The sequence below is a fragment of the Mytilus galloprovincialis genome, chromosome 4 (assembly GCF_965363235.1).
Source record: "Mytilus galloprovincialis chromosome 4, xbMytGall1.hap1.1, whole genome shotgun sequence".
Classification (NCBI taxonomy): Eukaryota; Metazoa; Mollusca; class Bivalvia; order Mytilida; family Mytilidae; genus Mytilus; species Mytilus galloprovincialis.
The window spans coordinates 19,276,943-19,287,442 of NC_134841.1; the positions used below are offsets into that span (position 1 = coordinate 19,276,943).

At 32.2% G+C, this 10,500-nt stretch overlaps 2 protein-coding genes across 2 annotated transcripts; both read left to right on the forward strand.

Moving 5' to 3' along the window:
- The first annotated feature begins 19 nt into the window (after window positions 1-19).
- Window positions 20-5,594, forward strand: LOC143071557 (uncharacterized). Its single transcript, XM_076245928.1, has 2 exons — window positions 20-141; window positions 4,383-5,594. Exon 2 carries the CDS (start codon window positions 4,392-4,394, stop codon window positions 5,535-5,537), a length of 1,146 nt encoding a protein of 381 aa, XP_076102043.1. The 5' UTR covers window positions 20-141; window positions 4,383-4,391; the 3' UTR covers window positions 5,538-5,594.
- LOC143071558 (archaemetzincin-2-like) lies at window positions 2,580-3,857 on the forward strand. Its single transcript, XM_076245929.1, has one exon. The coding sequence runs from the start codon at window positions 2,625-2,627 to the stop codon at window positions 3,777-3,779; it is 1,155 nt and encodes a 384-aa protein (XP_076102044.1). The 5' UTR covers window positions 2,580-2,624; the 3' UTR covers window positions 3,780-3,857.
- Window positions 5,595-10,500: the final 4,906 nt, after the last annotated feature.

The following is a 10,500-nucleotide window of genomic DNA, read 5'->3' on the forward strand; positions in this document are numbered from 1 at the left end:
AATAGGGTACCAGTTCTGACACTATTTTTACCTTTACATAGAAAACTTGATTGCACAACCACTGAAGAAAACAGCTGACAGTGTCAGTACAGTTATAATTAACATGATATTGAAACGAAAGAACCACTAAACCATTTAGACGTAAGATTGTTTCCAATTTTTAATTTAATTGTTTTCAAACTTGAAAAGGTACCCTTTTTGTGTCATTTTGACCTGAGACTACTATAAGTTATAACCACAGGAGGTTGAAATCCTATCAATGAGGGTCTATAAATATGTCAACTCGACTATCACAGAGAGAAGCGAAAAGCTCTACTGTGATAGTCGAGTTGACATATTTATAGACCCTCATTGATAGGATTTCAACCTCCTGTGGTTATAACACAGTTATCAGGTTATGTCTTATAGTAGGTACGAGACCACAATTATTTCGTAGTGCATTTCTTTTACAACATAAATGAAAATAAAAAAAATGCCACCTGCGCTTTCTCAAAGAAACTTTAACAGTGTGTTGTACTACTTTTGGGACAAATTATATCAAAATTCAGGGATCCACGATGGCGGAAGACAATTTAACGATGTCGCAGGTCATTTGACGATGGCGCAAGACATTTGAACAATGGCGCAGGTCATTTGACGATAGCGCAAGACATTTGAACGGCGCGGCGCCATCGTTCAAATGTCTTGCGCCATCGTCAAATGACCTGCGCCATTGTTCAAATGTCTTGTGCCATCGTCAAATGACCTGCGCCATCGTTAAATTGTCTTCCGCCATCGTTCAAAACTGTTATCGTTTTAGTAGCCAGACGCCATTTTTTTTAGCAATTATAATCAAATGCATGTAATTGCATAACCCTCCGGCTTTTTTATATTATAATCCAATACAGTTCTAACACCTGAGGGATATCCGGAATTAAGATCGCTAATCACTTGTACCTGAGCTTGTACAGGTATAAAATCAACAAACCAGACAGGAGAATACAATCTGAAGATAAACGATTCATTTGTCGAATTATTCAACTAAGTTTCCGCAAATTCTATGATAATTTAGATTGAATAAATAAATTAATAATCCCAGTTACAAAGAAAACAGTTTAAAAAGTCGAACACATGCTTTTATTTTGACTTACGCAATTGACATCCCCCTTTTTTGAGATGTACAAAATAAGACATAAAACATTATTATTTCATCGCAAATAACTCAAGTACTGCTGTATAATGGAACGATAATATAGAATAAATTTAAAAGTTAAAAAATAAAAACTTTTATTTCCTGTAAAGAAATGTTGTATCGTAATTCCGAATTCATTTCGTAGTTTACAATAAAATTGATACATCCGCATTTCCGGTTTCTATTCAGACTGGAAAGATGCATGTTGCATAGCATCAATAATTTTGCTAGATAACATGGATAAAATCATTAAAAATCTTTTCATTTGTCAACGTTTGCTTTACAAATCTCTTTAACATTTTACATAACCGGTACGAATCGTTTTGTTGTTGCTGCAAATCAGCCATACCGGTAATGCAATAATGCGTTCATGACTTCTGAATTAAGTGTCTGTGAAAAATAAGCTCTACATGATTTTTAACCCCCATAACAATTACCAAAATAGCAAGAAAACTACATGTGGACCTTCATGACAGCTTTTGGTCATTCTCGACTAAAGTGGGGGGCATGAAGGCTTGGCCTTTGAAGTTATACTTCTATTTTATAGTATTTACAATGAAAATTCAAATAAATATAATTTAAATAAGCAATGAGTTAGCATGTTCACCAATCCTTATGTGGAGGGATGGTATACTTTGTTCATGCTTCACTGTACGGCGTACACACGGTTTGTGATGGTGAAATTTCCTCCATGGTTCAATTTTCATCCATGGAGATCCCTGAAGTTATAGAAAACTTCATCGGCTCTAACTCAAAATATGGACAATTTTATGTTATAGGGCGTCATGAAATCTTTTGACAGCTTCCGTAAAGTGCTAATTTTAAACCTTTTTCAGCTGGACCACATCACTACTTTCCTTAAAAATTCTGGACCCAAATTTTTTTACAGTGTAATTTCACCCCCCTACTTGCAATTTGAGGCATTAAACATGGAGAAATAAATTTGGAAGGGGTATAAAAATTAATGGCAAGTAACCCACTGTCAACACTAGGGACTATATTTGTGAACAATGAAAATCCAAAAATCAAGGGACGACAATTGTGGTCTCGGACCAGTAGTATCAGTTTTGACATCTATGAAAATGAGGAGTTTGTTTATGTTGGTAACATGCTGATTTCTTTCAGTTTAATTGTATATTTATTTATCAGTTTATAGTGGATTGGGAAACAACTGAATAAGTTATGACAACTAAACAGCTGAATAAGTTATGACAACTAAACAGCTGAATAAGTTATGACAACTAAACAGCTGAATAAGTTATGACAACTTATATCAATCCCTTTCCACTTTGTGACTGCTGCCTTGTAGCTGCATAATAGTCAGCTCTTTTTCAAAATCTACAAGCTCTTAGGAACACCAAGTTTATATAAAAGTTTATGTCAATCATAAATAATGTTGTTGTGGTCCTAATTTGATAAATTTTGTTTGTAGTGGCTTATTTATGGATATCTTATGCCAATAGAAATGCCAAAAGTAAGAACAAAGAGGACTAAAACTGTGAAGTATATACCTTATGCCTCTGGCTATGTTCCTCCTACCAACAGAGAACACATTGAAGCTGTGGGGTGTGATGGTTTTGTACCACCTGAATATAATTGTCAGCCTGATAAAGATTTTATATTTTTCAATCCAATTCCGACACCAACAAGTATTGATGATTGGTTAGCACAGTATGTTGCTCCTGGTCAGACCTATGCTGACTATTTATCGACATGCTCATGGTTATCACCAAGTCCGGTCAATGGTATAAATCAGAAGTTTGTTCCAACTGGTACAAATCTAGGTGACAAATATCCTGACGGGAAAATATATCTTTTACCGATTGGGAAATTTAGTGGCAAAGGCTTTATCCACTTCAATGAACTAGCAAGTTTTGCTGAAATATATTTAGGAATACCTGTTGTTATCCTAAATGGAATTGATATTGATGTGAATTTCACAGATAAAAAAGTTTATTGGACAAATAGTGTTTTGGAAAGCTCATCTAATGGTGAGAGTTCAATACCTCCTAGCAAAATAGCTTTGGAAAGTAGATTCTATGGCAAACATCACCAGATAGGAATAGCCAGTTTGTTATATATGCTTCGTCAAAACATTCCCAAAGATGCCTTGTCAGTGATTGGATTAACAATGAGTGATTTATACAGAGAACAATCAGACTTATTTGTTGCTGGTTGGGCTGCAGGTGGAGATCACGTGGCAGTATTCAGTTTCTTCCGTTATGATCCATCACTAACTTTTTCCAATGCTGATTGGTATAATATTCGTAGAAATCAGCGTATGTCTCAGGAGCATATTCAGAAGCTTACATTCCAAAGAAGTTGTAAATTACTTGTGCATGAGATAGGGCACTTATTGGGTATTGGACATTGCATATTCTTTGAGTGCTGCATGAATGGATCAGGACATTTAGCAGAAGATTTTCGCCAGCCTATGCATCTGTGTCCAGTGGATTTACATAAACTTCAAACACTTGTGGGATTTAATGTTTTAACAAGATATGAAAATCTCCTCAAATTTTATCAGCATCATGGTATGAATAAAGAAGCTGAATGGATTTCTAGACGTATTAACTTTATAAAAAATGCACCAGTAGAAATAATTTAAAATCTGTTCTATATCATTATCACTTTCATTGACATTGTTTTAGTTTGCTACATATACTATATATTAAAAGAATTTCCATCTTTATTTTTTATTTTGAGACCAATAGCAGTACATCATCTTTTGTGTCAAATATAGCATTGAAAATGAGGCTGTTAGTGAGAGAGAGAACTTCAGTGTTAATATGAACATAACAAAAATGATAGTTTTTTTTATAATCGAACCTTTCTCATCCATTGATAGCTCTTATATGAACTCCTATACCACATGCAGTGCTTGTATACTAATATTATTTAAAAAAAAAGAATGCTATTTATCCCTTAAAATCCACATTTTTTTGTTTTTTACTAAGACTGGGAGCAGATTTAAAATGTAAGTAAGATACAATAGTCTTTTAACAACATTACATGGGAGATAACTCAATCTAATTCTGTTTAATACTATAAAAGTAGCACTGTAAAGGTAAACTTTACAAAAGTGTTATGACAAACCAGATTTTACCCATGCATTTACATGTCAATCATAAAAGGCATGTCTTTTGGCTTTTGGAATGCTATATTACTGTATAACATAAAACATAAGCAATTTCTCCCATTTCAATTGCAGAAACTGAAGATGCCTAAAATAAAGAAAACAAAGGTGAACAGTAAATATGTACCATATGCATCAGGATTTAGACCTCCAAACAAAGATAAACAACTCAAGGCTATTGGCTTTGATAGTGGTGTTCCACTAGAATACCATGCATTAAAACATGACAATTTTGAATTCTTCAAACCAGTTCCTAAACCTACAACTATAGATGACTGGTTAGCACAATACAATGAGGAAGGACAAACCTACAAACAGTTTCTACAGGATTGTCCGTGGATATCATCTAGGAAGAGAAAGAGTTTGAAACAGAGATTTGTTCCTGAAGGAACCAACATACTGGAGAAATATCCAGATGGTAAAATTTATATTGTACCCGTTGGAAAATTTGATGGCCATCATTACTTCTATTTTGATGAGCTTGCCAAGTTTGCTGAGATCTATTTAGGAATTTCTGTATGTACACTGCCTGGCGTAGATCTGGAAGTGAAAAGTAAAGATAGAAAAGCATTATGGGTAGAACATCCATCAGAGACAAGTCAGTTGAAAAGCAATACAAAGAGAGGTAGTTCAAGAACAAAACAACACACATTAGAAAGTAGATTTAAAGGCACTCAATATCAGTTGGGTGTTAAAGATTTACTGAAAATGCTTCATCTCAAAATTCCAAATGATGCAATTTGTTTGATTGGGTTGACTATGAGTGATTTGTTTTGTGATGATACTGATCTCTTTGTGGCAGGAATGGCTGCTGGAAATCATCGTGTGGCTATTTTTAGCTTTTATCGTTACAATCCTTCCCTTTCATTTTCACCAGCTGATTGGTTTGATGTTACCATGGACAAAAAACAGACGCTAGAAAACATTCGAAAGATTATGTTTCAAAGAAGTTGTAAACTTTTAGTTCATGAAATTAATCATCTTTTAGGCATTGACCATTGTATATTTTATGACTGTTGTATGAATGGGTCGGGTCATCTTTCAGAAGATTTCCGTCAGCCTATGCATCTTTGTCCTGTTGATCTACACAAACTTCAGAAATTAGTTGGCTTTGATATACTTATAAGATATAACAAATTATTGAAATTCTATGAGAAACATGACATGGAAGATGAAAGAGAGTGGGTTTCTAAGAGAATCAAAATGATTGGTCAGATTTCCAATTCATAATATCAAGAGCAGTAAGTGTAAAGTCAAAGCAGTTGATGTTATCTCCCCTAGTGCATGTTTATGTTAATTTACAATGAGTGGAGATGTTGACCTTATTTGTATTTATCATATCCTTGGATTCTTTAAATCATAATCGATAATAGTTATATATGTTACAGTGAATTTGTATAATCAGTGATTATGTAGAATCCCTGAAATTTTCAGGGATTATGTAGAATCACTGGCTAGTTTAGGGATTATATAGAATCCCTAAGATTTTCAGGGATTATGTATAATCACTAGAAAAAACGTCAGGGAGTATACATAATAACTGAAATGAAGAAATTGTTTTATTTGTAATGAAATAAATAAAAGTAAAATAATTATAAACATAAATTGTAATATGTTATGCACAATTTATCAAAATGATAACCCCAATGTTTTTAGAATGTTAGGCACAATATATCAAAATGTTTAACACAATATATTAAAATAATATGCTTCACATCTGTTTTTACTACAATATCCACATTTAAAAAACCTTTTCCTTCACATATTGAAGCAGATTTTACGACACACCTAAGAGAAATAAAAAGTTCATTAAAAATATTTGTAGGTACTCCCCAAAAAAGGGAAATAGCAACCTCGACCTAGTTCGAGCAAGATACCATGTTTTGTGACCAGGTGATATCCTTTTTCAGATTTTTTGTAAACAATTGCCATTATGTTTTTTGGGTTTCCCTTTCCTTTTTTACCCTGTGGAATTGTTATGAGAATATTACACTAAATGCACAATTACTTTATATACGAGTGTTTCATTTCATGTTCATCTTCACGTAAATTAATGAGAAAAAAATAATGTTCAAACTTTATCATGTTAGCATGAAGATAGGATGATCTAAGATATCTAATTATGTGTCTTTAATTTAGGACGAAAAATGCGATATATCCTAAGATAAGAGAGCTTCAAGAACATGACTTAAGACAAAGACTTGTATTAAGATGGTCTTAGGACACGTCCTAATCCTAAGATAGCTTTAAGAACACTACCCCTGCTTCCTATAAAATTTTGGCTAATGTGGCGTAAATCAAACAACAATCAATCAATCCTATAAAATTTTGTTTTGATTTCAATCCTTAGTTCTGCCTGTTTTTCTGTTAAATTTAGATGGGTAAGTTCTCTTTTTGTTCATTTGCACAAAAATAAATGAAAAATAATCTTCTTCACCATTTGTTTTTACAAATAGAACATGAATATCCGTTTGATACTAGCTTTTAATAAACAAACAATACATGTAAAGTTATCTCTATATAAGTGGAATTTTGATGTTATTCATTTTGAAGTCTTCAACTTTTATCTCAAAACCCTGTGTTAGTTTAAGAAATAATTCTTTCATGCCATGCTCTATGCTCATTTTAACATGGGTAGGCATTATATTTGTTAATATCTTCATACCGAGCAATAGAGAGGTATTAAATGTTTACAAATATAATGCCTATTCATGTTAAATGAGCATAGAGCATGGCATGATAGAATAATTTCAATTCTAATAGGAATATTTTGAACTTTTGTACTTCGAAGCGGACCTATAGTAGATGGTCAAAATGTCGCCATATTGATTTGATGAACAAAAACGTTATAGAAAAATCAACAGTTTATAAATAAAAAAAGAACAGAAACATTTAAACTTACTTTTAGAATGTTTTTATTTAATTTCCTATCGAGCAACATCAACAAAAATGTTTATTTTGATCTCTGGCGTTGTTCAAAATTCATCTGACGTTGCAATTTCAATTGTGACGTCAATCACGTGCAGCCCATGTTCTATTAGAATTAGAACATGGCTTTGTACCCAAAGCTAAAGAAGAATGTCATATTAGAATATATCTTTAAGATCATCCTCTGTGTTTAAAAGAAAAGTTATTTCATCTGGCAAGGAATATTAAAGAAAAAAAATGATAATATGAATTATTGATAATCCCTGAAGTCATATTAGGAAATTTGTTATGTAAAATCACTTGTCATTTTCAGGGATTATATATAATTACTAAGAATTTTAGTGATTCTACATAATCCCTGATTATACAAATTCACTGTAACATATATACATGTTCTTGGGGACCAAATGAAAGTCAATGTTTTGGAAAATGAAAAAAGCTCAATTTTATCACCAGATTTTCGTTAAAAATATACCAGTTAATAATTAGATGATTTGAATTATGATTATGAATTATAAAAAATATACAAATTATATATATGGCAAATGTAAGGTTCAGATTTTATAATCATGTAAATTATTGGTGTTCTTGATTTCGGCAACTTTCATTATATTAAAGCAATAATTTCTGAAATTACAGTATTATTTGCCAACTGTAAATATTTTAAATATTACATTAAATTACTTAACAATGTATTTCTTATTTAAAATGAAATTTGTAAATGAAAAATGTATATGAGTTACCTCTATATTCTTATTTATGACTACAGGAAGTTGATTTCATGGGCATTGCTCATAAAGTTATGAATAGAAATAAAATTATCTAAAAGTGCAATTAATAATTTCATAGCAGGTAGATTATTGGAAATTAAGTATTTATATGAAAGATTTGTTAAATGCACTTCACTCTGTGCTTTATCCTGCAATAGTTATCCCCCCTTAGCTTATAAAAACATAAAAGAGCCATCATGGTCACCAGCTGGCTTGCTCAAATTTTCTGCTCTGCAATTACATGTACATTGACTCACAAAAAATATACATTTATACAGCTATTTATTTTAGATGTAACTTATATTTATTATATTCTCAAAGATTCTGTGATTGTTAAGCAAATGTCAAATTGGATTATAATGAAAAAATATACTTTTTGAGAAAAATGTCTTTACATATATATTTCTTTTTTTTCTAATTTCAATTTGTATATTGTAATATATTGTTTTTGTATGAATTCATGTTGGATAAAACTAACAGTTTTATAATTATGTTTTAAAAAAAGGTTAAAGAAGGGGAGCTAACTTTTTTTTTTAAACAGTTTGATTTTTTTAGTAACATGCAGTACCCATTTACAATATGGTATAAAGTTGCCAACAATCAATCTCGAAAATGAATTTGATAATACTATGTACTGATTGACTATCCTATCTTAAAGACAGCAAATTTCAGTCATGATGTTATATATAGACAATGGGCAGTAGTCCATCAGCTGGTAAGGCAAAATTTCAGTTCTGTGTTACACCCCAGGGTACCGCAATTTTTTTGTATAAGTCTAAAGAGTAATGTCTGAAGAATATTTTAAGAGGTGTTAGACTTTTGAAAAAGTGTCCAAAAGGGGTTAAAAGGGGTCTTATTTAAGAGTATATCAAAAATTTTGTTTCACACATATATACAGAAAAAAAGAAAAAATAACCAAGTATTCGGTACAATTACCCTTATTAAATTGAACAAATCATATCTTATTAATACGGAGGCTAATTTTTATTTAATTTTTAAATCGTATAGGACCAAGAAAAAAAGGGGGAGGATAATATCCAAAATTCATGATGTTGAATGAACCAAAGCATACATACTAGTTTTTTTGATAAAGAAGGTATATTTTTTACATTGAAACATAAAGCATCTAGTAACTAAAGGCAGTTCAACAAAATTCAAAGGTAAGAAAGGAAAAAAAACATGGAATCAATGACAAACACAAACATAAGCAATGTACATCACAGTCATTGAAAACACACATAGTACTAAAAAAATAAAAGAACTGTCAGGGTTTCAAGATCTATATCAAAGTTATTTTAACAACAGAATCACCACTTTTTAAGGTCATGCAGAAGGTCAATCCATAGAATCATCTTCATTTTCGTCAACGCCATCTACCGAATCATCATCACCATCATCTTCATCATCTTCGTCGTCATCGTCAGCCATATCAACGATTTGATTATTCTTGTTGCTACAATCCCTTGTATATTTGCAGCCATCTGTACAGGATAAACCTTGTCGAATACATGAACATCTTTTGGTGGCACAACCAGCGCAGCTATACATGAACAGCTTATCAGTAACAATAAAGCATCAAACGCTGGCGGTTGGTCTAGCCAATTGATGCTGATCAAATCGTTCTTAACAATCCAATCATGGTTGTTTGGCTATGGAACAGTGTTGTGTTATAGAGTAGATTTCCAAATCTTTGCCTGAATGTTGAATCGTTTGATGTGCTTTAACATTGCATCTTTTGTTGGGTCAGTAGATGACAATGAATGTTTTTTGCATTGCAAAAAAAATCTGAAATTCATTGATGTTATTATAATCGTATCCATATATAGCACACAAAAACTTCTCGAGTGTTTTTGACAGTTCTTCGCCTACCTCTTTAAAATTTTCACCAAGACGGGATAGACCTTCTGAAAACTCCACAGAACGATTCAAAACGCCAAATGCTTTGCTTTTCCCTTACCAGACAAAGCACTAACTGAATCACAACCACTAAAGGCGTGAAATCCTGTCAGTTCTCTACAAACATTCTTCCCAAATTTTGCGCACATTGATTGCACATTTAATAATCTGCATTTGGAAGACGTACCTATCAGAAGAATAATATTTGAACTGATGCGATTCTGAAAATAGCAAGCCAATACTTCCACATCAGATTGATTTTATTACAATGGATTCGTAACCTTTGTCAGCTGCGTGTTTTTCATGAAGAAACATTTTTGTGTCGGCTTCTTCCTGTTTGCGTAGAAGCTCAGTGCATTTTACACTTGTCACTATTTCATTTTCAACAGTGATACAAATAAATCAATTCCTTCAAGTGTATACAATCTATAGGATTGTTTACTCCATTCCGACCCAAGAATTTAACAAAAGCAACTTTGTTTCTACCAACTGACAACAATTTCTTCCATTGCCGAGGACACGATTGTGATGGTCTCGAAATTATTGTTATTAGATTTGCCCTCCCAAGGACCTGCGATCCCGTTCTAATTTTTTTTTAT